General features: G+C 41.0%; 1 protein-coding gene across 3 annotated transcripts in view; it reads right to left on the bottom strand.

The window, feature by feature from the left end:
- egfra (epidermal growth factor receptor a (erythroblastic leukemia viral (v-erb-b) oncogene homolog, avian)) overlaps positions 1 to 26,428 on the bottom strand; it is a 42,182-nt gene extending 15,754 nt beyond the window's left edge. For all 3 annotated transcript variants that reach the window (XM_061797523.1, XM_061797525.1, XM_061797524.1), the window contains exons 1-8: positions 26,293 to 26,428; positions 5,258 to 5,409; positions 4,010 to 4,196; positions 3,797 to 3,931; positions 3,656 to 3,724; positions 2,874 to 2,992; positions 1,298 to 1,439; positions 2 to 118 (exon numbers count right to left, since the gene is read on the bottom strand). In XM_061797523.1, the coding sequence (XP_061653507.1) occupies positions 2 to 118; positions 1,298 to 1,439; positions 2,874 to 2,992; positions 3,656 to 3,724; positions 3,797 to 3,931; positions 4,010 to 4,196; positions 5,258 to 5,409; positions 26,293 to 26,416 (1,045 nt within the window). In that variant the 5' untranslated portion in view covers positions 26,417 to 26,428. The remainder of the gene's footprint in view (position 1; positions 119 to 1,297; positions 1,440 to 2,873; positions 2,993 to 3,655; positions 3,725 to 3,796; positions 3,932 to 4,009; positions 4,197 to 5,257; positions 5,410 to 26,292) is intronic.
- Positions 26,429 to 27,871: the final 1,443 nt, after the last annotated feature.

Genomic DNA, 27,871 nt, shown 5'->3' with positions numbered 1-27,871 from the left:
CCTTTGGGGCATAGCCCATCGCATTTGGCACACTTCCTGACGCCGCCCTCCTCCACCTCGTAAGTGTTGCCGCTGCACGTCCGCACGCACGCGCCATGGTCCGTCACCACATAGTTATCTGAACGTAAATACATCAAAAACACTCTTACTCTTGTTGTTATGGACAATGGAATGGAAAATCCATTTTATTTATTAAGATTTTATTTCTTTCCAAAAAAAATCATGACAATGACTGAAAAAAATATTCAGAGAAGTTCCTTTTTTTTTTTAGAGACTTACCAGTAAGTCATACTTTGTCCAAAAAAGTAACTTGTTTCTGATTATTTTTTTTATTTTTATTTTATTATTTTTTGTAAACATACTTTATGTGCTCCTACAAGGTAAAAAAATTGAGAAGCGGTTATACTCGTAGGAGAAAGGAAGTCTTACTTTGAAAAAAAAAAAAGTTGTACTCTTATTGGTTTTTTTTCCAGCCAAAAAAGCACTTTTTTCAAGATGGTTAAAGTGATAATCTTTAAATTTAAAAAAGCTTGTATTTTTTGACAAAAAAAGCCAAATGTTTGACAAAAACAATTTAAATAATAAAAAAATAAATCCGGCGGCACGGTGGACGACTGGTTAGAGCGTCAGCCTCACAGTTCTGAGGACCCGGGTTCAATGCCCGGCCTCGCCTGTGTGGAGTTTGCATGTTCTCCCCGTGCCTGCGTGGGTTTTCTCCGGGCACTCCGGTTTCCTCCCACATCCCCAAAAAAAACATGCATGAATTGGAGACTCTAAATTGCCCGTAGGTGTGAATGTGTGTGCGAATGGTTGTTTGTTTGTATGTGCCCTGCGATTGGCTGGCAACCGGTTCAGAGTGTACCCCGCCTCCTGCCCGATGACAGCTGGGATAGGCTCCAGCACGCCCGCGACCCTAGTGAGGAGAAGCGGCTCAGAAAATGGATGGATGGATGGAAAAAATAAATCCTACCATTACGAATCTTAATGTTTCTACAAAACGTTAAAAAAAACAAAAGTTTCATTTTTTTTGGTAGCTTTTCAGCGTAGCCTTGCGAGAAAACAGTAATATTCTTAGAAGAAGAAAAAAATTTCAATTTTGTACTTTCAAATCAGACAATGTTGACTGTTTACAGGTTGACGTGGAAGTTAAAGTGAGAAAGAGCAGACGTGACATTAACACGCACAGAAACTCAATCATTTTCTTTGCACGTCTGTAAGGTTTATCATTAAACTGGGATGCACAATGTCTAACAGCCACAAAGTGTTGACGGCAAGTGAAGTTGGACAGGAACCTTACGCGGGCAGCTCTTGACACAAGTGGCGCCGAAGTTGTACTTCCCGAGCGGGTTGGGTACCAGCTGGTGCTGGTTGGGGTCGTAGCGCATGAGGCCCGGGCAGGAATCCTTGCACACCCCGTCGTCCTGGAAGTCCCGACAGGCCTGCAGCGCAAACATAGCAGAGGGTTAATGAAAACACGACATTCCTCTGTGGCGGACTGTACAGCGGCCTCGGCGCTCTCACGGGTTGCAGAGGCTGCTGCTAAATATACAAGCTAATAATGCATTCAATATCCCAGGACGGGAGTTTTCAAAGAATTAGCCTCCCATCAGGGAACATAAAACATCTCGGGCCTCACCGAAAAATTTGTCATTAATACGCACAGTGCTGCTTGTCTTATTGACATCTCGACATCGTGTGTAAATCCTTTTAATAACTGCTGCCACTCTAAAACTGCAGGGAGTATTTAATAGTACAATTTTGAGAGAAAATTTGTTTTGGAGAGCACGGTGGATAAAGTAGTCAAATTTTTCCCCATTTTCTCCCCAAAAGGTTTGATGTTAAAGTAATAAACATTTTTTTTTTTCAAGAAAAAAGTATTTTGTTTGAACCCTCCCAATTTTTAATGTAAGCAGTTTCAGATTATTTATTTCTCCCCATGAAGACTAGAAGTGTAACCAACAAAAAAAAAAAAAAAAAAAAAAAAAAAAAAAAAGCCGTGTTCAGGTGTAAAAACTGGCAGTTGAGAAGCTGAGAGATGACAAATTATCAACCAGGGCCATTGCACAAACATTGGCCGTAGCCAATACAACCGTTTGGAATGTCCTAAGAAAGAAAGAAATCACTGGTGTACTAAGTAACAGACATCTAACAGGTGGCGCTCGAAATACAAAAGCAGTTGCTGAAGGATAACAATATTATCACTCTAAAGAAAGGCAAAATGAATTGTTTGTGAGATCAGCAACAACGTCCAGAGGCCAGGAGTGGAAGTCATGAACAGAGGTAGAGAAGCTACACAAGGTGATGCAAACCATTCCTGAGCAAGAAGAATTGACTAGAATTGGCCACCCCAAAAAAGTACGGACACGAGGAAGTGATGGAAAGGCTAAAAAAATCACCAGCGTAAGATCCCAGACATACAAGCTCATTTGTGGAACTCAGTGGACGGGGTTTAGGGCTCTGTGTCTTATTCTGGGGCGGGCGGATGAATCTTCAGTGATGACGCAACACACGATGGTAGCAACAAACTGAATTCAGAAGTCTGCCGATTTAATGAATGACGCAAACAAATTTGGGAGATCCTCGACATGCAGCAATGCATGCACAACAAGAGGAAACAAACTGGAAAATTCACAAAAGAAGAATGCTAATGTTTGGTGATGTCAATCCAGATACCTGGAAATGAAAGCTGAAATGTTTCGTCGTACATTCAAATTAAAGCAATGATCCCCACTGTTGTTTAATGTAGCTAAACTTAGTTAAGCAGATTTCTGACATTTTTTTCAATGTCAGTTTTCCCAAGTTTCTTGGTTCACCTTTCAATTAGAAAAACGCTCCCCTAATAAAAATGTAACGTAGCCCTCTCATCTTCTCACCAGACAGTCGGTGGGCCGGGGTCCAGTGCAACCCGCAGCGCAGTGTTCGTTGCAGCAATCGCTGGGCGAGGGTCCTTTGCACCTCTTTGAGCACTGCTGTGCGCAGTTCAGCTTGGTTACTGTACGAGAGAGAGAACAGCAAAGAAAATCTAATGAGAAGTTGTAAATCTTGATATTGTACACTTGTTTAAAGGGAATACATTTTTGCGCAATTCACAGGTGCAACGGCCAAGCTAATCACATCACAGCCAAAGGGTAAGTAAGCAGAGCTGCATTGAGTTTTGTTCAATGCACAAATTAGCATTAGCTAGTAGCGTTAGCTTCTGATACGCAGTTGTCGACACGGTGCTGGGCTATTTGTGGTTGGTGATGTGTCCATCAGCCACATACACACAGTGTAGCATATGCAGGGGTGCCTCCAAGACGAAAATGGATTTTCTTTTCTTTATGGGTGCTTCCCATTCCCCCTCCCAACATACACACTAAGCTCTACTCCCGCAATGAGAACTCATTCTATTCCAACATTTAGGCTCCACCCCCAGTCGACATGGTAACAAAAGCCAGACTCGCTATTGGCCCAGCAGTAAATGGGGCGGGGTATTAACTCGATCATATGCAAGAAACAGATACTCGCCCCCCACAAAACGGGCTAATCTTTAATTCTTGATGTCACAGACATGTTATTAAAAATCATGAGTACTGTTATTAAAAAAATGCATAATATGTTTCCTTTAAAAAAAAATTGCAATATATTTTGTCATAAATCACAAATATCATCTTACAAGTCTGACAGTTTTGAGGTCCGGGTGCCCAGCAGGAACCGTTGAAGCAGCTTTTGTCACATTTTTTACCTGTAAGAAGAAACGAAAACGTGTTTAATGCCTTCATTGACAATTCATAATATTGCTCAGTGAATCTCTCACAAAGCGTTGCGTTGCTAGCCGCGGGTGGCAGCTCCATTTTGGGTTTATTGTCCTCGTTAACGATGTCGTACCACTGGATGGTATCCACATTGCACAGCTGGTTGTTCCCAAACTTCACACCTCCTTTGAGGATTTCTGGGAAAGACAAACACATCCCGACTTAGCTTGAATTGATTATTCTCTAAAATGAAGAGGTAATATGTTGGCACGGACCCGTGAGGCTGGTCAGAAGGAGCTGGCTGGTGCCCCGACTGGTGGCTTTGTCGTAATTGGCCAGCACTGTGAACGCGAAGTCGCCCTCGTATAGCGAGTGACCACGAATGATGCGCAGGTTGTCCAGCGGGATCGTAGGTGCGGTGTTGAGGGCGATGAGTACGTAGCCGCCCACTTCCTCTATCGTCTAGAAACGCAAAAATAGCAAATGTGCATTTAGAGTACCAAAACCGGTTGGTACGTTTTAAAAAAATGTAATGGTTTCTCTTTTAATTACTGGAATATTATCAGAAAATAAGATTTTATTCAATAAAAAGTCGTATTTTTGGTGGAAAAACAATTCCTATAGCAATCTTTTTTTTTAGGAGGAGTCAAATTTTTCTAATTCAGAATCTCACTAGAAAAAAGCTGCATTTAAGTGAAAAAAGTTGTTTTTAAATGCATTGTAAAATAAAATTTTATAAATAAAAAATGTCTTTCAGCAGTCTTACAACAAAATAACTATCACTTTGATGAGAAAAAAAATAAAATATCCTTTTGAGGCAATCTTTTTTTGTTGTTGTTGAGAAAACGACATACTCAGTGACTGTTTTTGTCAACTTCTTTCGGTCTCAAAGGTGTTCTCTGTCAATTGACTGTCTCTTGTCGTACTAGAGCGGCTCCAACTACCGGAGACAAATTTTTGGACATACTTGGCACATAAAGATGATTCTGATTCTGATTCTATTACGAGAAAAGTTGTAACCTTACCTTACATTTTCAGAAAAGAAACTTCCAAGAAGTGGTAATCTTGAAAATAAAGTCATAAACTTTGAGGAAAAAGTAGTATTCACAGGAAAAAATAATGTTTATATTTTTTAGTTATATATTTTTGAAAATTAAGGTTTTTTTTGTTTTTGTTTTTTGCACTCAAAAAAGAAAAAAATATATACTGTATATATTTTGAGAGTAAAAAAACTTTACAATGGAAGAAAAAACTTTGTAATATTAAAAAAAAAAAAAAAAGTAGTTTGCATAAGAAAAAAAAATATATATTTTTTGAGTAAAGGTTCTACTCGTCCAAGAAAAATTGTTGCAATCTTATGAGAATAAAATAATGTTAAGTTTTTTTTTTCTGGGGGAAAAAAAAGGTGGATTTTACAAGAACAGTCCTATTTTTGTGTTGGGCAGGTTCAAACAAGAAAAAACAAAAAACAAAAAAAACAAAAAAAGTGAGCTACTTGACACAGAGGAGTAATGTCCTTTTACCCTGAGGAAGGACAAGTCGCGATGCTCCTCCATGTAGGTGATTTCCAGGTTTTCCAGGACCACAGTGCAATTGCTGTAGGTATTCACCATGTTCTGGTAGTGGTCCTCTTTGGAGCCCAGCAGGTTTAAGCGGTTGGTGATGCTTTGGCACACTGCCGGGAAAACACAAACAAACATCTGTAACTACGGGGCAATGTCACAAATGATTAAGACCTGCAATGCTATCAGTCACTGCCATTACACAACACACACACACACACACACACACGTGTGCATTTCCTCCATCTAGTCATAACTTGGCCTGCTTTCATGTAAAAATAGCCAACGTGGGTTGCTTCTACAATTGGAATTAAATCTCCACAACAAAGCGCCAAATCCTGCTGGTGGGTGAAAATGAGATGGCCGCATTCGTACTGGTAGCGGACGGAAAACTTCCCGTCGCTACGCAGAATGGCTTAAAGGCACCACCAAACAAACCTCGGCGTCGCCGTCACCAGGCCTGCCGTTGTCATTGTGGAGGATATGCTCCTCGTGTCAAAGAACTAAATGTCCCGAACTTAAAGGGCACATAAGGAAAATTGACCTTTAAACGGCTTGTATACAAATACAGCAGTTGCGTCTCTGGAGTGCCTGTCAGCACATCAAGTAAAATCTTTATATTTGGCGATGTGTCCATGCGTCACGTAGCCACAGTGCAGTGTAAGGCAGAAACGATTAATCGAATTACTCAATTACAAAAAAAAAAATGTCAAAGCATAAGCTCTCCCTCGAAGCTTCGCAGGGATCATTTTTCCACACAGACTAATATTAGCCTACTGCAGAAGCACATACCAGTCCGCGTTGGAATAAGTGGCGAGCCAGGAGGGAAGAGTCAGTAAAAGACAGAATGTCCAAAGTTTGAGATCATCCATCCATCCATCCATTTTCTGAGCCGCTTCTCCTCACTAGGGTCGCGGGGGTGCTGGAGCCTATCCCAGCTGTCATCGGGCAGGAGGCGGGGTACACCCTGAACTGGTTGCCAGCCAATCGCAGGGCACATAGGAACAAACAACCATTCGCACTCACAGTCATGCCTACGGGCAATTTAGAGTCTCCAATTCATGCATGTTTTTTGGGATGTGGGAGGAAACCGGAGTGCCCGGAGAAAACCCACGCAGGCACGGGGAGAACATGCAAACTCCACACAGGCGGGGACGGGGATTGAACCCCGCACCTCAGAACTGTGAGGCTGACGCTCTAACCAGTCGGCCACCGTGCCGCCGTTTGAGATCATTTCACACTTAAAAAAGATGATAAAGTGCCGTGCGTCTACTGCAAAGCAGAGATTGCGTACGGCAACGGGACATCTACCATCACAAGGTAAATGTATCGATGTCATGTGTGTGCTAATTTATCGACTATAGCCTAGCACGGTTAGTTAGAAAATATTGGAATGCCCCCGCAAGTGGTCGAGGTGCACTTTCAAACTCGTCTAAGTCTGCGAGAGCAGCAGCAAATGTAATCTAATGTAGCATTAGTGTTTGAATAAGTTAATAAGTGGTGACTCAACAAAAATGGGGACTTGAGGCTTCCATTGAAGCGGGAGCTGGTCTGACCGCTTCTGACCGGCACCCTGCAGGAGTCATCCATATTGTGCTCCGCCAGCAGCACACGCCGCCATACATTCACTCATATTACCAGCACATTTATTGACTGTACAATGGAGTTTTTGCTTCTTTTTTTTTTTTTTTTTTTTGCCGGTTCTTTTTAAAGTAGAGATTTACGGCTTTGCAATAAGAGCCAGCAAGCAAATAGTCTTCCAGATGTTTCGTCCAAATCACGGTGCCGCTGTACTGTACAATCTCCTGAGCTGCATTCCACGACAGGTTAGCGCTTGACTGCCAAACAGACCAAACCATAGACTCAGCAATTCTTATGCAAAGCAAAGTACACTTGAGTATTCAATTAGGTTATACAGTGGGGGGGGGGGGGAGAATTATTGTACACTACTAGAACGAAGTCACAGTGTTATGGGAAAAAGGCATCATATTACCATTAAAAAAAAAAAGTTCTAATGAGAATAAACTCACAATATTACAAAAGTTGCCTCATTATCTTCTGAGAATAAAATACAATTTCTTATGAGAATAAAGCTGCATTATTACTAAAGAGTTGTACTTTAAAAAAAAGTCGGAATTTTATGAGAATTAACTGATAATTTTTCACCCCAAAATATAATACTCCTAATAAAGTGCGTGTATTTTGAGTTATATATATTTCAAAAATAAAAACATTGGATGAGAATAGTCACCACTTTACAGGACTTATCGTATGTAACATTCTAAAAATAAAAAAAAATAAAAATTGTGGTGCGACAATAAAATAAAATACAAATTTTTAAGTAAACTGACAGGTGAAAAGTTGGATGGGCCGCGTTTTCATCACATGTAGCGTGCACGCCCACAGTGTCTGTGAAGGATCTTTCTATTTTTCACAATATTGGTGCGTTGTTTTATGCACTTGGCAATTCTTTTTATTCATTCTTGTTAACAACACTCTTCTCTGTGCTGCGTCAAAATTATAAGACTGCTATTTTACCTGACAGGGGTTTTAATAAAAACATTGATACACAAGCTGCCGACGGCTACTATTCACGCAACACGCAGACTGGTTAACCAGTTAACAGCCAACAAACTCTATGCTCTCATTCGCCGACGCCCACGTCACTCACCAGGCCGGGCCCTGACTTTTAAAGACATACACACATGCAAAGTCACATAACGACAGTAAACGTGAGGATGGGTTGCGCAAGTGGACAAAAATGCCTGCACCGCATATCTGCATGCTATCGTGATTATTATTCCAAAATCCTTTTTTTATGCGATTACTGGTTTTAGCAATCGGGTAATCTGTATCATAGTCGATTCTAAAAATGTTCGATAGCCGCAGGCGTCAGCTGCTGACTTGGACCAGAAAGAAGGAAAAATGCTGAAATTCGGCCCGATTGTCGGGATGTCTTTACCCCATTTTAGATGATCTAAAACCATAGATGATATTCAAACCACTGCACTGAATGATTATGACGCAACCATCTGCCTGCCGCCGTCCTCCCTCTCCTTCCTCATTAGTTTTTCCCCTCAGGGTTCTCGCTGACATGAACCGAGCCAACCGTCCACGACAACTGAAGGCAGACTAGCGAGCTTTAAATTAATTAGAGGAGCCACACGAGATGCAATTAGCATTGTAATTATTCCTCAAGGCAAAACATAATAAGCAAACGGCGTGTACGGTAAATATGAACACATCGCGCAGCTGCTTCCTCCTGTTACTATTTTACTGATTTGCAACAAAAGGCGGGGCGAGACGGGTGACGTCAACAAACCAACCCCGACCGACGACCAGGTTAACTACGCATGAAGTGTGGGGGGGAACAAAACAACAAGAAACAAGCAAAGCCACAGAGCAGCTTCTGCTCTGAGTGCCTGATTTCATAACGGGCCCCGCAGGTGGTAAATGGCCTGATAGCCCGCGACCATAAAGTCACTTCCTTATTAGGCCGCGACGCACAAAACAAGGTCAGGCTGACGCAACGCACGAGCCACGGCAAGCTCGGCTCACTGGGCTAGTTAGAATTTTCCCAACTGAACCCAACAGCTGCATCATCTAATGACACCCAAGAATTCTGACCTAATGATTATAGTAAGAAGGCTGAGTTTGAAAAGGCACCAGTTATTATATTTGTAAAGGCTGAATTATTATTATTATTATTTTTTTAATATATATAGTTCTTCTATTGTGTCTCATTAAGAGACAGTAGGTGTGTGTGTGGTGGGGGTGGAATCACCTGTGGACCATATACTGGCTAGCCCTCGAGATATTTTTTTATAAATATTTTTTTTTTTTCATAATTGTAATTTTACAAAATAAGATTTACTGTATAGTAATTATTATACAATTCTTCAAGAAAAAATAAGTGTATAATCTTGAGAGAAAAAAATTTGAACAAAAAACAAATGAGAATAAAGCCTCAATTTTAAAAGTCTTTTTTAATGAGAATAAACTACAAAAAGTTGTAATTGGATTAATAAAAAAACAAAAATGAAGCCAAACAAATTGACAAATAAAATATGGATTTAAATTCTTAAATTGTCCATGAATCTGTGAAATATAATTATTATATTAAACCTCCATGATTTAGTTCATGACCAAAATATATGTATATATTTTTTTATAATTCCTAAAGACTTCTTTTTCACTTTTTAACTACTGAATGGCATATAAATTGAGTGAATGGATTTTTATTTTACTGGATTAAAAAAAACAATTATTACAACAATTGTAAAATGTATTCATCCAACTTTTTTTATTTAAAGATCTACACATTTATTGAATTGCCTTTTATTTCACAATGCTTACGTGCTTTGGAGAGCAAGCAAAAAAAAAAAAAAAAAAAAAAACATTGTGAAATTCATGGCGGGATGCAAGCGTACTTAATAATGTGGTGAGTGCGTGTACAGTACATGTGGAAGGGTACAGTTTGCCCAATTACAGGCTAGTAGAAGGAAAGAAAAAAATCCACTTTGGTGTTTTCCATTACACCTGAGTCACTTTCCACTGAACATTACCTGTCGCACAGCACATTGGCGGGGCTTTTACTGGCGTCAGAGAGACTGTAATGAAAACCAACTAGCTATTGCTTCACTTCTTGCTGCTGCCTTCAAATGAAGCAAGGAGTGGCTCTGGGTACAGTGTATGTGCATGTAAATACACTCAGTCCGTGTAGTAATAGCCAGTATAAGAGTTGTAACAAACATGGGGCCTTTGCAAAGATAATATCAAATATAACATGTAGACTATCTGTATTATAAAATGAGAATAATGTCTCAATTTTATGGGAATGAAGCTGTAATAACCACAAAACGCAGGGGGGGGACAAAACAAAAAAATGACAAAGATGTGTGTGTTTTCTGTAAAATGATTGACAATTTTAGGAGCTAAACTTAATTTTAAAGTTTTTCCAAGAAAATAGTTGGCATATATCAAAGGGGGGAAAATGTTATCTCATGAGGACAAAGCTATCATTTTCCGATAATACAACAATAGTACAAAAAATATATATATTTTGACACAGTCATAATTTTATGAGAATATAGTTTGGATGAAGGACCATTTTAAAAAAAGTTCTATTTTATGAACAAAAAGATGTCTATGATTAGTTATAAGAATAAAATTGTAATATCAAAAAAGTTCCATTTGTGAGAAAAAAATCTTGAGGATAAAGTAATTTTTAAGTGAATAAAATTGGAAAAAAATATATATAAAAAAGTCAGTCTTCTGAAGGTAGTTGTCATGTTCTGAAAATAAAGCATTATTCCAAAAAAAGATTCAAACAGATGCTATTTGTTCGAGAATAAATTCATTATTATATGAAAATTGAGTTGCACTATTAGGTAATGAATGAATATTATAAGAGAAAAAAAAGTCAGGTTACAAGGTTAACCTTGTCATAATTATGCAGCCAACGGTTTTCTTTTCGGGACGAAGATGAAGTCATCATTTACATTATGTATATATACACACACGATGACATGATTTACCACTTAAGAGTAGAGTAGTACTACAAAAAGCATTGTAAATATATTTAAATGTCATTGTATTATAATGTATTTCAATATTTTTGTGTTTAAGGAAAAACCAAAATAAAAAAATAAAAAGTCACTCAACTGGCAAGCAGCAAGCTTTCCCAATGTCACCAAGAAGGTTATTGCGCAGGGTTGCGTGCTAGTTCTCGTTATAATGCAAGCGGTGCCGATTTATCTGATCTTCTTCCATCTGTGCTACAAATCTTATTCAGGAGGTTGAAACTACCCCAAGCAAAATGGAATTGCGATAACTGGAAGATTTAGCACAAACACTGCAGACCGCCAGATAACTAAAAAGCTCAATTGCAAAGCAGCCTGAGTGGGACGATACTGTCAATGCAAGATTTGTATCTTTCAATGAGTTTGTGTTCTCTGACAAAATAAGAAAAGTCCACAAATTGCAACCCTGACTTTCCTGGGATCCGAGCAATAACCCGCCATAAGCCATCTAATGGTTTCTTTTGGACATCCAATACACGTTTAAAGGCGCGAGCGAGCCGCTTCCTCTCGTCCGCTAGCTGCAATTGAATTACGCTGCATCCAGAGGCTGCTCATTCAATTATGTGACAGCGTATACATAATCAAAGGAGGATGCTAACTGCCATTCTTGTTGATTTCCCAGTCAACAGCATTAGGTTGAAGCAGCTTATGTAACCTGTGCCTTCAAGTCTGATAGAAAATCATTGTGGAGTTGTCACATTTAAGGGTGAATGATCACGCCATCCTCCACTTGTCTCTTATCAGATATCCTGTGTATAAGAGTACATAAACAAAATGTTTGATTGGGTTAGGCAAGAGGTTATGCTGTATGCCCTCTGCTCAAATACGCCTATTTTACACAGAGAGCCCGCAAAGTCGCAGCATTTTGGATAAATGGATGGGTAAATGGCTGGATGAGTTTACATAATAGCTGCATCAGAGATCCGGAACAAAAGATCTGGGGTTTGTCCACTTTTGCCTTTTTCATGCAGAACCCAACAAAAGGAAGGAAACTGTGCACATTCTCCCGCGGCAATACGGCATTCCGCAATATCAGATCATTTGATGAGGTCAGCGCCAGCATCTGGTTTGACGTGTAAAATACTTGTCTGACAAAAACAATTAGTTTCAACACAACAGGGCGGGAGAAGTGACCGTCAGGTTTGACATATTTCCCAGGAACGCAACACTATAAGCTCTCTGTAGTGGGAAATAAAAAAAAAAATACAAAGTTAATTTAAGAAAAATTAGCCCAAGAGCACAGTCATGTTAAAATTACATAAATAAAAGCAAGGGTTAGTTAGAAAACATTTTTAAAAATTAAAAGTTTGAGACAATAAAAGCTCAATAATTAAAAAAAAAAAGATTTTTTAAAAGTTAACAGTAAGAGGACATGAGAATATGAGGTTAAAATCCCATAAATATGCAAGAACAGTTAAACAGTGTTAGGGTCTTTAGAGAAAATCAGATCAGCTATGGGATCTTGAGTTGAAAGAGAAAGTGTAGCTGTATGCAACATTATTTGTGGAACATTTTAACAAATCTCTCTACCCCAATAAATGCAGACTACAAACTGACACCAGCCTTGAGGATATACGGTATGTGCATTTCACTGATGGAATTCGCTGTTTTGTTTTTTTAACTGAGCATGATTTCAAAAAGGTATCGATATCCTGCTCGCTTTAAAAGGGGAAATACATTCTTCCTTTATGTGGAAGATGCCTCAGGCCCCGACATCAACCGTCTCAGGGCCTCGCGGAGGGAAGCAAAAAGAGGGGACTGGAGGATTTAAAAGAAGAAGAAAAAAGAAACACAAGCCTCCTCTGACATGTCAGGAAGTTGCTCTTTGCACTGGATCCGCTCCAGGCAGCTACCCTGTGATGCTGGACCAGATGGTAGCTGATTCTCGTCTCCGGGGGAAGAGGAGGATGGACGGAATCTAACATAATGTACTACTGACGACGGGAAGTAATGGAAATGGAGGGGGAGAAAAGGCCTCGAAACTAGAAAAGAGGGGTCGAAGATGGCCACGATGTGTCCCGCCTGGCATCCTCCAATTGTTTATTGCTCTTGTACGGCACAGTCATCAAGGTCATGAAAATTGAATGCGAATGGGAATGAGAATTTAAACTCTCTCTCCTCACCTACAAAGCAAGCTAACAATCCTCAAAACTATATATGTTTTTTGTATGTGTAGCACAAAACAATCGATTATCGAATAATAAGGTGGGCTGAAATGAAACTGTCATTTGAATGAAACGAAATCTGGGAGGGGAAAAAAAAATTATCTAAAATGAAGGCTGAAAAACTATTGGAACTCTCTAGACCGCTCCTGTGAGTCACGAAAGACGGTCCATCTGGTCCAAAATGCTGTTGCCCGAGAGCCGACTAGAACAAGGAAAAGAGATCATTTTTCTAATCCTGGGTTCACGTAACTGCAAAATTCGGAATGTCCTTCTTATTTCAAATCTCGAGAAAACATCGCATTGAATGCTGATAAACTGTCGTTAACGCTCTATTAGTGAGCTGCTCCAGCGAGTCTAGAACAGGAGATCCTTTTCCCCCCCCCCCCCCCACTGCATATACAATTCAGAATTCAATTCATTTAAAAAATATTTTACCTAGCGATTAAAAAACCACAATCGCCCAAACTATTTTGGCATTATGTTGAGACCTCAAGTGCTGTTAAACAAACTGCATTTGAACAAATTTAAAATGGGACGTGTGTTCTGTTCTGCACAATAATGACTATGAGGCCAGTACGTTCCTGGTTGCCCTCTCGGAATGGAACGAAGGGGGGGGGGGGGGAAGAGAGAGAAAAAAAAAAAGAGAGAGTCAGGAGTGGTTTGTGGTTAAGCTAACAGAGATGATGGCCAAAAAGGGGGCTGAAGCTGTTGGTTGTGGGGTCAAACTGTGGAAATGACACGTAACCTATGAACACCACTGGCCTTTCCCCTGGAGACTACCGACGGTTCAACCCATCTGGAACACACGAGCTCACTGAACGCGTCTGTCAAGTTTAGTCCGCTAAAAGCTCTACAAGGCCAAAAAAAGATGACGTGTTTAAAAGAGTGCGAGACACGACTGATAACTCTTGGCGGAGCTAATTCAATGGTGGGTGTCCACCTCAGCATGAGGGAACTGGATTTCAAAGGGGCTCCAAAATGTATCACAATGGGAAATCTTTTCCGTGCATGTGCAGGTACACAATCTAACAAGATCCAAGTGCTTTATCAATACAATTCTAGCTACCTTGTTTTTTCTGATATGAGGACACACATGGGAGTAATCATTTTGTCTGCAGGCTGGAGTTGGCTGTTGACGAGGGCTTCACTATTGAATATTTTGGGATTTTGGAATTGGATCGTGAATTTGCCGGAAAGACGGGATGAACGCATCTCTGTAATTTGCATGACGGCCCCATGCAGCCTCAACCGCAATTTTCATTTGGTGGAGGGAATATACTGGTATTACTGTTCCGTCTTAATGGAGGTCTGTGACTTTTGGACACAGAAAATACAATTTATTCTCCTAGTTCTAGTCAGTACTCAGACAAAGGCATTTTAGGACAACTGGAGAATCTTTCGAGACTTCCCGGAGCAGCCTGCTGATAGAGAGCTAAAATAATCCAGCACAGAGGTCCCAAAAGCATGCACTAATGCAAAGCATTACTAACAGAACTGGTAAAAACATACCCGTTACAAATTCCAGTATCAGGCAAAGTCCGGCCTCACTGTCATCTCATTGTTGATTCATTGACTGGCTTTTTTTTACAATCTAACCAATTGGGCATTATTGTGTAGCCTTGGTGGAGGTCTGCAAGTTTTAGACACGGAAACAAAACCTCTTGTCCTAGTTCACGTCAGTAGTTGGGCAGTGGCATTTTGAACTAGCTGGTGAGTGAGTCTTTTGAGACCTGCCGAAGCAGCCTGCTAAGAGAGTTACAATAATCCAGTCGAAAGGTTACAAAAGCATGGACTCGTGTAAGGCATTGCTAATAAAATCAGCAATATTATACCCGTTACAAAAGTCCTGCCTTCTCCTAGGTCTAGCGTCATCGGCCGGCTTTTCAGAATCTAATCAATTTGGCGTTATTGTTCAGCCTTGGATTTCTGCAGACCTTGTATTGCTTTTACAACTATAGGCATTCTTGCACTTAAAATACAATAATCAATTATTTTTCTCACCTGCTAGATGAATTATTGTAACATTGTCAAGTTGCGTTGGTTTCTCCGTCTCTAGAGAAGCTTCCCCTTCATTAATCAAATCATCAACAAGAACAACTGTAAACGCAAGTTGACCGTAACAGCAGATGCGACCCAAAAAATTATAAAATATTGACTGCGAGATCATTTAACAGTTTAAGAGCCAGATATGTTCCACAGGACTTCCTGCATCTACTCAATGTGAAAAAAAGAAACTGCAAGGCAAGTGAGTGAGGAAGAAAAAAAATATATATATATTTATTTTCGATGATTAATGCCACAGTTACTGACTCACCGGATGCTCTTTTCTTGGTTATCATTCGAGCTGCTGCGGTGAATTATCAACACACAATATGTAACTATGGATTCGCTGCTTCAATGGCAGAGGGGGACAAACACGCCTCATTGTGAGTGGACCGGGCCCCAAAATTCATTTATTGGGATTATGTATACACAGCTGGGCTCCGGCATGGCTCAAGTCATCAGTGTAGGATATCATCAGTCAGATAAATCTCCCACAAGTCCATTAGTCGGGCATGAAGCCCCCCCACTCCAAACGATCCCTCCCCTGTGTTATTCAAAACTAAGAGCCCCCCCCCCCCACCCCCCCATTTTAAAATTCCAATAAAGCGCCTACCATTCTCTTAAAAACAGCCAGCTTCCTCCCCAACATCCACACATTCTCCCGGCCAAGAACCCCCACCCCATCCACCTTTCCCTGTTAAAGCCATACTCCTCTTCATTCCCACAGGAAGCAGGAGAGGAAGGCCAGGAGAGGGAGTGGGCGGCCAGCACGCTTCTGCTAACTCACTCCTCAACACCCCCCCCCCCCCCCCCTTCAAAAAAATAAAAACAATTTTAAAAACTCCCTTAAACTGTCACAGAGACGTGAGCAGGGAAGGAAGAACAACAACCACAGGCAAAAACGGGACGGGTATATTTCGCGCACACAATTCCGGCAGCTGTGATTTGGGAATCCCCTGTTGGTTTGCTTCAAGCATTCCTGGTCTGAGGCCCAGGTTGGAGCACATCAACACAACGGGAGGGACAGATAACTCCTCACAAAAAGAGATAATCAGCCTTTTCGACTTAAGAGCTTTCTTATTTTTAGAGCGAGCGCTGACGGGCTCATTTCTGCCGACAGCTCCGTCGGTGCGTCGGTGCTTCGGCGACTCATCCTCATCACGAGAGACCCCATAAAAGGAACATTCCACAAAAAGCCCCCGGGAAGGTTGGAGAGAGCGAGCTTTACTCAGCCCTTACTCACCATCTCAACCTCTGCTTTACGCATCAGCGGGCCGTTAAATCCCCTGATGCTTCGTTGCTATCGGGAGAATGGCTCTAAACACCCGAGGAGCGGGCATCTTTTTTTGTTCCCTCCCTCCCCAACATAGTTTTTGTTCTCACCAAAAGGTGTGACTGATTTCAATTGCAGGAGAAAGCAAAGGAGAGACTTTCTCGCAAGCGCCCTCCTCATGACACATCGAACTGATATGTTTGATATGCAGCAGCATGCCACTGCCAAGGCTCAGGGGCCCCCCCCTCTCTGTTCAATAAGTATTTTCCACCAGGGCCGTGTGAAGAACAGCAATGCCGGATGGACAATCAAAGCTGGGAGGAGTTGAAGTCAAGCAATTATAGTCATTATTGCCGTAACAAAAAATATAATCTATTCTCGGTCACCATTGTTGTTGCTTTTGGAAGAAACTTGCCCAATATACTATGGCCAATGCATGCCGCAGCTCCTTTCCCCAAGGGTTGTGAGCGGCAGGGGGGGTGTTATCCTCCCCCTGACGCGTCAAAACAAAAGCACATCACGGTTGACATAGCCCAGCAAAATAACACGGAAGCTTGTTTAAGATGACTGAGGAGGGAGGTTGTTTCAAGGCCGCTCCCTCATACGGGAACACACAGAGGGTCTTTTGCTCTGCTACTTCATATCAGTCATCACGGCTACCAGACGTTTGTTTTTCCCTTATTTGTGAAGGTACTGAACTTAAGTGATCAAGTTAGAGTGGCGAAGTTTGAAAACACCCATTGAAAACATTGTGTTGACCCTTCTAAACCTATTCAGCATCTTTTGTTATGGTCATTATTATATCGCCATACTGTCCAACAGTACGATTCTCACCAGAGATGTGGGACCCTTCTTTGCAGGGCTTGGCTCTACTCTACATTGAAACCTTTTCCAGATACAATGAGGTACTCTTTCTAGTACCTCATGAGCTGGGATTTTAATCACGCCGAGACAAAAACTGCTGCTCGCCACACACGCTAACGTTAGCTTACCCTGCTAGGCCTTAGCTTAGCTCAGTTTATAATCATGTCACATTCCCCACTTTGCTGCAGCGGTTCATTTTCCTGCTGCCCTTAGTATAAAATTAGTCTCCAACAGCCACATGACAAGTAAATACAGGACACCCTAGACCTCCTTAAAACAGTGTACTTATAGAATAGATTAGCCTTGACAACATGCACCGTTATCACGCACATAAAAAGTCAATAGCACGCAGTTAGCATCTGACTAGTAAAAATCGTATCAAAGAATAAATTAACTAATTTAGTGGGTTGTCCGCAGTTCTATTGACCCAATAACCCAATTAGATTTTTTTTATGATTATTTTTTTTTAATCTCGTGGAAATTGTCTGGGTGCCGATTACTGATATTAATATTAAGCTCAGTACCTCACAAAGGGATTGATATATTAAAAAATAAATAAAGAAATCACCGCTGAGCGATTAACGTGAAGTGGTTTGTCGTGGTCATGAAAGGACGCAGAGTAGAGACATTGCTCATTCGTCAAGAGTTTGCTTTAAGAGTCAAGCAGCTGTAAGACAAATGGAGTCCATGTGCATATTATGTCATGCGAGAGTTGGCTCAAGCTTCTTTATGGAGCGAAACACTACAAGGACTCTTTTTTTTTTTTTCCCCCCTGCAGGTCTTTGAATTTAATCATGAAAGCATGTGGTAATGGAGATTTTGCACCACCAGGAAATTAATTTTGAGTGCAATGAAGCATCGGTGTTTTAGCCTACGGGGGAATTAAAAAAAAGCTACAAAATGATAACTTTAGAGCACAATAGATTTTAGCGCTGTGGGAATTTATAAATCTCTACAAATACTAAGCGACATTTTCCATCAGCTTGTCTTAAAATAGCAGGGAAGAAAAGAAAAAAGAAAAAAAAAACATTTCACAATGCTGATGAAACACCCAGGAGGTGATGTTGAGCTCTTAATGTGCTGGAACCACTGCGAGAGATGAGATGACATCTTGTTTTCCTCCCCCGCAACACCCAGTCAAATTATACCGCCACCAGCCCCTATCACTGTAATTCAGAACTCAAGAAATTATACTTTACAAGTGCATGACAAGATAATTTGTTGGTGTATTTTTGTATCACGTCGGATTAAGACTAAGCTTTAGGCGTACACAGAACTACCCAATTAAGTATTTTTCAAAGCCCTTACAAGAACACAGGGGGTTATTGTCTTGCTCTGGTGGGTAACTTTGCTTTTATCAACGAGCCATAAAGTAACCAACCACAGATAACCTGCATTATTATTGCTGACCACATCCAACACTTTATCATAACGTTTATGGCTCCCGTACCACGGGCTTATCAATGTGACAATGAGCTCAGTAGGGTCTCCCCTGCTGGAAAGATTACACAGCTCCTCTTGCCTCGGCTCGCGTGGAATAGATGGCATCCACAGACATCAAGCCACGACTCCAAAGACCACATTTTGAGATAAAAAAAACATCAAGTCACTGGCCACAGCAGCATGATGATAGGACGTTAACAAGGCTTTCACCACCTGGCTGAGTCTTTCGATACGCCAGAACTGTGGATATTTACGACCGGCCACAATGATATCTTTCCCCGTCTACAGGACCCGCTAATGCATGGCAGCATGCTAAACTGCAGAGAATTTTCTAAAGGTCAAACACAGTCCGGGATGCCGGTTAGCCACCGATTTGTTTGTGTTCCCATGGGAATGAATGGAAATAATCTGATCCATGGTCAGCCTGTCATCATTTTTAACCTTTATTAACTGTACAAGAGGCCATGATTTAAGTCTTAACTGCCATAACAAGCGAAAAATGAACCACCATTAAGACTAACACGTACAGTATACACAAAGCACTTAACTTCTAATGGACGAGACTTTTTACCATTTTAAATGTTCATACAAGTGTAAAAACGTAATATTGATCAAGCGTGTACAATGACGTTGGAATTTCTTAACACCATTTTTGGGGCAGGGCAAGGGAGATGGAATTTTTAAAAAAATCATTGAATTGAGGTCCAGTGAGGTACACTGAGGATCACAATAGTGACGATTCACAGCTTTTCATGCATTGGCTGTTGAATGAAGCTCCAAAAAGGGGGGAAAACGGTCTTTGGCGGCATGAAAGCTGTTGAGTCAACTGGGATGCCTTTCTCCTCAGTGTTGACACAGGGTTGTAAAGTCATGTCTACATGGCAAGAAGGTCACGCAGAAGACAGATAACTCTGTTAAAAAAGGCAACAAAGTCCTGAATAAACCCTTTGTCTGTCTTGAATTGGGGCGGGGGGGGGGGGGGGGGGGGGGGGCTCTGCAGGGACACGTTTTGTCTGCATATTGGAGGAATTTGAGGACATTTTTGCCTATTGACAACACCTCTTCATCACAATCCCAGTTTGAAGAATCAACACTTTGACTCGTTACATTGTCAATGCCAAGCCTTCTCAAAAGAAGTGACAGGGTGTCGTCTGTACATTTAATCTGCTAATTGAGAGTTCTGTGAATGTACTTTTTTTTTTTTTTTTTTTTTTTAAATGTGAAGAAAAAAAATAGAGTCTCAATTTAAAGCAGTTCCCAGAGGTCTTAATTAGATGTCTGTGACATTATTTTGTGAAAATACCCCAAGGATCAAGAATTGGAGCAGACTATGCACAACCTTATACAGCCCCCACTAAATTTGCCAATTGATGTGTGGGCAGGCACTCCAGAGACCTATCAACCTGTACACAAACAATTAAAAAGTTAGTTTTCTATAACAAGTCCCTTTAATCAATCACAAGTCAGAAAATATGCACCCATAGGTTTTTTTGGGGGACTTATCTACAGTTTCAACAGAACTGCAAACAAACACATCTTGACTGATATCCCAACACACCCTTTTAATGTACCATGTAATACTATAACAACACAAATGGTGGTAAGGGTGGGAGAAAACACTCTTTCAAAGCCAGTCTAGCGATTAAACCCGAGACAGGCCTGATCAGGCAGGGTATAATTCAGACAGGACTTTATGTTAACACATCCACCCTTGCTGCAAAGTCAGGCTGAACCTGTCTATATATACAAACGAGACGGTAAAGGGAAAAAAATGTGATTTAAAACGCTGGAGCAGAGCCAAGGCGTTTTAAACGCCCTCAAGGATGAAGCTTCAAGATGTAATTCGCATCCAGGAACACCGTTGACAAACGTGGGAATTCACGTAGAAACTTTAGATTCGTTAACAACGATATAAACCGGTGAATCAGACCGTTTCATTTACAAGCCTGTGGGCCACACAGGAAGAGGCGAGAAGTTTCAGAGATCAGCTGCTCTGCCTTGAAAAAGCTTCTGAGATGTTTGGTGAGCCATTGTTCCCCTCGCTGCAGGAGATTCCTCTTCAGAACCAGCAGTTGTGAAGAGATACTGTCACAGACCCTAAAGGGAAGTAGTCAACACTAACAGTGGACCACAAATAGCTATTGTGGAACCTAGTTGTAGACCTTTGGGCTTCCATTTCTGACCTCAACTTTAAGCACCGAGGTTCAATTTGACATAGAGACTGACCATCTGAGCAGATTATATTCAAGCAGTCGAGTAGCTTAAAGTTGTAAAAGGGTAGGCAAAAATCCCCGTTCGGTACGTACCTTGGTTTTAAGGTCACAGCACAAACAGCTTGAATTTGAAACTCTGCATCGCTAAGAGGAAGGTTTGTGGAGGCCTTATTCTGCTTTTTGTTGCGCCACACTACACCTGATGAGCTAGAATGAGAAACAGCTTTTTTTTCCACCTTAAATCCCTTGCTTTCCACTGAGACCAATGCTGGAAATCATGGAAAGGCCATAAAATGGAGCAGGTGGCTTTGTTACTACCACATATAAACAAAAGACACCAATCTGTTCAATGAGTAACCACGACTTACTCCATGTATACACAAACTAAATAGTGTCTGTTTTTGTGTGTGTTTCCACTGCACGACAAGCAGATATGCTCAACCGTAACAGACTGGAAGTGCTTTATCTATGCAAATGACGCATTGTTATCGACTGTATTTCGGCAAATAGTAGCCATCTCTAAAATAGCCACGAGTGTCCCAATTGATCGAGACAAATAAACAGTTCCCTCAAATAGGAGGCTCACATTTCCCATCAGGACAAAAAAATTAAAATAAAAATAAAAACAATTGAGTGGACATAAGTCTACACACGTGGATATAATTGTTCAAAGGTGCGCGTCAGGAGAAGGGTACAAAAGAATTTCCAGTAGAACAAATTTACCATGAACACAGTGAAGACAGTCATCATCAAGTGGAGAAAATAACAGTGACTTTAATCAAGAATTGGACAGCCCAAAAAAGAACGAGAAAAAAATGGTCAAGGAGGCTGCCAAGAGGCTGCCTGCAACATTGAAGGAGCTGCAGGAATTTCTGGCAAGTACTGGCTGTTTAGTACGTGAGACAACAATCTCCCGTCTTCTTCATATCTCTGGGCTATGGGATAATGTGGCAAAACTGAAGCCTTTTCCTACAAAGGAAAAAATACATTTAAAAATTTAAAAAATGAAGAAAATGTGTTTTGATGAAACCAAGGTTGAACTTTTGGGCCATAATTCCAAAAGATACATTTGGTGCAAACATAACAGAAGCATCATGCTTTTGGGCTTTTTTTTTTTCCTTCAGCTGGAACTGGGGCCTCATTCAAGGTGGAGGGAATTATAAACACTAACTTAAAAAAAATATATATATATGACACCATGATCACAAAACCTTCAGGCTTCTGATAGAAAGCAAAAAAAAAAAAAAAAAAAGTCAAGAAACATCTTCTAGAACCGCTTACGTTGATTTGGGGTCAATGAGAAGTACTTTAAATGGTGGCAGGTGTGTGCTGACTCCAATTTAACTTGAGTAATTTGTTCCACCCAGTCTCTCTCTGTTCTAGCCGTTTCACTTCCATTTTCTTTTTAAAACGTCAACTTTTACTGAGCACTTCCAAAAACACATTTGTTCAAATGAAGATGACAAATTTCACTTCTTCACTTCCCTTTTGATGGGATACATAAGCGTGTCGGCGATCCGGCAGATACGCTACAAAAAGTACGCAAAGCTGCTCAGCACAGAGCCACCATTGTCCACGAGTGACACCGCAGTCCTTCACCTGCACTTGAGGCTCTTTAACGTTTCTGAACCTTCAGCGTTTTGGAAGCTGAGAGGGGGTGGCAGTGAGAAATGATCATCCAACGCCCGCTGGCTCAAAGCACAATGCCACATTTTCTACGTCTGTAGCATATGGGCGTCTGGCAAGTTCATCAGGAGAAGCGGCGGTGGCGCAACGCAGACGGCAGCTTCTCCGATTACATGAGATCGCAACCTTTATTTAACGACAGACATCCATCTTTTTACCCCAGAGAGAGTCCTTTAATGATAAGCAAAGGCCAGGTTTTTCATCATGAAGAGATTTGTGAGTGACGAAGAATAGTTTTTTTTGGGGGCGGGGGGAGTCTCTGAAGTGAACTGCCTGCGGGGTGAACTTCTGTCATGAAAGGTTTGCACTCGAATTCCAAAGGGATGGTGCTGAACTTCACCTTTTTCATCTTCTGGCTTCAAATGTGAGAGATTTGGAGTACGCACAGGGAACCGAAGGCAAAACCGAGCCCTGAGGCAAATAGCAGAATTTTACGTGTAACCGACATACCCTATAGATGCCACTAAGTGGCGGAAAAAATACTACTTTTGTCTACATGAAGCTCCTCAACTCACGTCAACATAGATTCTTGGCACCAAAATGCCACAGATTGGTAGTAAGCCACTATTTGTGTCTAAACTAATTCCTCAACTCATTCCAACACAGTTACTTTGCACCAAGATGACGCAAGATGGTGCTTACAGGGGTTCACTTTACTGCATTTTGTTAGTTTTGCTGGGGAATTATTAGAGTTTTGCATTTGGTAATTTATTGAGCTTCACCACCATGCTCCGCCCACACGCAAGGACAAAAACTAAAATTCGTCACAATTTTGCCTGGCCCATATGTCTAGTATTTCATGCATGGTTTGAACTCGGAGGCAATTGGGCAAAATCTGTTGGACAAGTTTTTTTGTTGAAGAACCCCTCGATTTGGGTGAAATGACCCTAAAATGGTGGCGCCCAAAAAACCAAGATGGCTGACAAATGATTGGCTCTGTTTTCAGGTCAGGGAAAAAAGGGTGATAACTATAATTACCGTAGTTCATTGGTGCGGTTGTCGAAGAAATGAACTGCTGAAACCATTTGAACTCTGTCGCGAACCAAAACAGCAGCACAACAACAGTCTCTCGGAGGAATTCAAGCGTGGAGTCATACTGCAAACGAGTTCCCTGCTCAGAATCAAGGATGATTTGATTTTATGTGGAGACAATAATTAACACGTTCATCACGCAACGTTGTGTGCATCCATGTTGATCAGATGAATTCATGTTCGGAGACTTAAATGTTGTAAACGAGATTCAATTGTTTTTTGTTTTTTTTAAATTTAAACCTTTATGTGGCCAGGAAAACCTCACTGAGATAAAAAAAAAAAAAAATCTCTTGTACAAGATTGTCCTGGTAATGTGGAGACAATGATTAGCATTTGAGTAAACTCGTTTTTAGCCGATATCGTTTTGAACTCCATTTTCCACATGGTGATAATATACTTGATGATTATTCCAAAAAAAAAAAAAAAAAGGTCTGGAAAATTCAGAAAACATAAAAACAATGACAAATGAATCGATGATATGAGCAGGTTATCCTGTACTAAACTGATTAGGGGAGCCTCGCTTTGAGAGATTAAGGATTTAGCCACCAACATGGCCCGCAGATTACTTTCACCTTTGACAGATTATCCAGCCGATCACTCGGTCAGACTCTCAGCAGGTTCACCTTGTGCCTGCGCTTTTCAGGGACCATAAAACGAAGCGTTTTTACATCTGGGGAAATAACCGCTGCAGTTATAACCCGCGGTGAAGCGGCGGGTCACTGACCGGTTTACCGCAAATGATGGCGGTTCATATAAATGGGCACGTGTTCGTGAAAAGAGCCTGATGGGGTCCGAGGGCATCGATCTTTCGAATTTTTCCACCCCAAACTCATGCAAGAAAGCCTTCGCTGACCGTGCTTTGTCCACTGGAAAAAAGAAAAAGGCCTTTACCGAACCGTTCCCACAAAGTCTTCCTTCTCGTTCGGCAGTAAATGCAATTTGGATGCCAAAAATGTTTCAGTCTGACATCTTGTTGCAATAACATCTTTGGGGGGGGGGAAAACCTTGACAAAGCACATTAAAACATCTGCTCAGTGCTAAAAAATTGACCGCGAGCAAACCCGAGGATTTCTTCACAAATGGAAATTAGGCCCGATTGTGCTTCTCTGCACACAAACATTGCAGTCCTTTTTGTTTAGAAGTGCAGATATATTTAGGAGCACTGTCCTTTTTGGTTACCGAGCACGTTGGATTGGTGTAGCGCACGTGCGGAGAGAAGAACAAGAGCCGGATGATTCATCCTAATAGGAACTTGTCATTAGGAAGTACGGTAACACTCCTGGTCACTTTCTCGACTGACATCTGGAATCTGAGTCACCCAATGAACATAAAGCTCCACTTTAAAACAAAACAATGAAAAAGGGGAGCAACTCAGGATTCTAATCCGGTGAGAAATCATAATGGGAAAAAAAAATGTAAATGTAAAATATAGCTACAATATCATTTAAACCTTTTACTGTGCAAATTTCAAACTTATTTTAATCAAAACCAGTACAAAAAGGAAAGCAATAATTACACTTTGAGTTCACGTTCAAGCCCAGGTACATTACAAAGCTCGGGGGGGGAAGGAAAAAAAAAAAAAAAAAAAAGGGAATGTGTGGCTTGGTGATGAGACAATTTGCATTCAAATTGGCTTTGTTGTCGTACTCGAGCGGCTCCAACTACCGGAGACAAATTCCTTGTGTGGTTTTTTTTTTTTTTTTGGACATACTTGGCAAATAAAGATGATTCTGATTCTGATAAACTAAAAAAGAAAGACGACAACTGAGTGGACATGTCGATCGTGACATCATGAGCACGCACGAGAAACTCTCAAGGACCCATGCCCGAAATTTGAAAAGGAAGTCGGCCATTTTGGTTTAAAGAGGCCATTTTCGGGTCAATTCCAGCGTTTGTACTTCGACAAACTTCTACAAGGAAATTCGCCCCGAAAATGAGCCCCCAGGCGGAAGAAGCCATGGCAGAGAGATGGGCGACGCCAACTTGTGACGCGTTCTTGCCTACGTCGTCTTACGCGTGCAGGGCTTGGTGTCAAAGTTTGATCATTTCGAGGATTCGCCATGAAAGCGGGCGGGCGCGTTCATGCGCTCTCAGCTTTAATTGCAGTTGTAACTGAACATGAAAATGTATCAGCTGTTTTTTTTTTTTTTTTTTAAATATTGATAATAATTGATAAGTTAAATTGTAGAAAAGAGAAACTTTTTTTTTGATACAGCTCCTGTAGGACTGCATTAGATTGGACAGGTGTATCTATAATGCAGTAGTAGGTCAGCATAAATATTAATTTATCCATCCTAATGTGTCAGGAAAGTAGGGTAAAAGGTGGATTAATTGGATGTGACAGCATGAGTATTTTGCATCTTTTTTTTTTTTTTTTTTGCATTCCCATTGTGTTTGCATTCAGGCCAAGCAGGAAAACTGATTTAAAAAGATAATCAAAGCAAAACAATACACAATTGCACAATCCTTCATGGCAGTTAGAATGTTGTTTTGTTTTTGTTTTTTTTAAAGAAAAAGACTTGTGCCACATGTTAAACTGACACTGGACGCCAAAAACGACCCTCATTGAAGCAAGCTTTACCGGAACCGAACTTCAGCCTCAGCAGCAGCGAGACTGTGAGAAACTTTCTCAGGCTGAAACTTCCCAGCCGTTCCTTCCCTCCTCCCCCCCTTTCTTCCCCCCGCACAGGCATACCTTTCTTTTCGGCGGCCGCAAGCGAGGAGCAGAGCAGCGAGGTGACGGTGAGCCACTCCAGCAGGCGGCGAGCCATCGTCCTTTTCGCACCGCGGACGCCGCTACCGAGAAGCTGCCATTCCATGCTCCGGACACAAGTAGCTCCACCGTGTCCGACGTACTTCTTTTGCTTTTCTCTGGTGGGAAGGGAGTCTCTCGGACAACTTTTTTTTTTTTTTTTTTTTTTTTTTTTTGACAGCTCCTCCTCTCAGCAGAGAGGAGGACGACTCGCGGTGACGTCACAAGAGGCAGGCACGCTCACAGGTACTCGCGCGCATATGCGCCCCTCCCCTCCCAAATCAGGACACTTCATTAGGTACACACGTTGACCAGTTTGTCAATCGAGGACAAATGGTTGTGCAACGGTACACGTGGCGAGCGTCAAACAGCAACAAGAACTTTTTCTGTTTCCAACCACATTCGCACAGGGTGAAAATTATTATTAGGATTTTTCTTTTCTTTGTTTTCTTTTGTGTGATCTAACTCCCTTGGATGCTCATTTACAACAGTGTAGTTCTACTGTCTACTTTTTTGGGGGGGGAGGGGGGGGGGGGTTCAGATTGATGAAAATGTTGTCAGTGGCTTTAAATGAACATTTCATTGTCAAGAATCCTCAATTATTTTTTTGAAATGGTCGTTAAAGCTGTTTTTTCAGGCTTCAAAAAAAAAAAAAAAAAAAAAAAAAAAAGGCTCAGAGTGCTGGAGAACAAACTGTCAAGTTGCAATTAATTAGGTTGAATTAGAGAAGACCACCATCTGCCCGCCGCTAAAGGAAATGACTCTCCAGATCCTGCTCCAGGCAAATATTTGAAAAGCAGTGATGGGTTTTAATTCTGAGTACACACACACACACACACACGCACAAGTGAGGCCACACACTCTTTGTTAACTCTTACTTCTCTTAATGATACACACTCACGTTTTATTGTTTTAGATTGAAAATTATTTGAGTCTTGAAAAAAAAAAAAATTCGTTCTTTTGATGCATAGTTCTTTTTTTGGGCTTGAAATTGTCTGACCTTTTTGTTGCAATTTCTCGACTAGTTGACGTCACACTCTAAACGTCATTGTGGAGGAGTAAAGTCGACAAGTAGACTAGTCGACTAGTTTGTACAACCCTTTGGTTTGAGGCACATTTTGCCCAAATATCCTGGATTAAATCATTTGGTTTTGGATGCACATTTTCCCTGAATATTTTGGATTAAAATATTTGACTCTTGATGCATATTTCCCCCAAGAGATTAAGAGTGAAATTATTTGAGTCTTGACGCACCCCGCACCCCCCGACTTTTGCTGCATATTTTACCCCTTTTTTTGGGTGAACTTGTTTGATTTTTGGTTGCAATTTTACAATCATTTCAGTTAAAATTGTTTCATTTTTGAGGCACATTAGGGTCAAAATGTTTTACTTTGAAGCATTTTTCCCCACCAATGCTGTCAAACCAAAGTTTCAATTGTGCTGGGTTGATGGCATTCTGGGAATATTATGTAAGAGGAAAGGAAAACTAACAGCAGGGGGGAAAAAATAAATAAATTAAAGC

The sequence above is a fragment of the Phyllopteryx taeniolatus genome, chromosome 14 (genome assembly GCF_024500385.1).
Source record: "Phyllopteryx taeniolatus isolate TA_2022b chromosome 14, UOR_Ptae_1.2, whole genome shotgun sequence".
Taxonomy (NCBI): Eukaryota; Metazoa; Chordata; class Actinopteri; order Syngnathiformes; family Syngnathidae; genus Phyllopteryx; species Phyllopteryx taeniolatus.
This window is presented reverse-complemented; position numbering and strand designations above follow the sequence as displayed.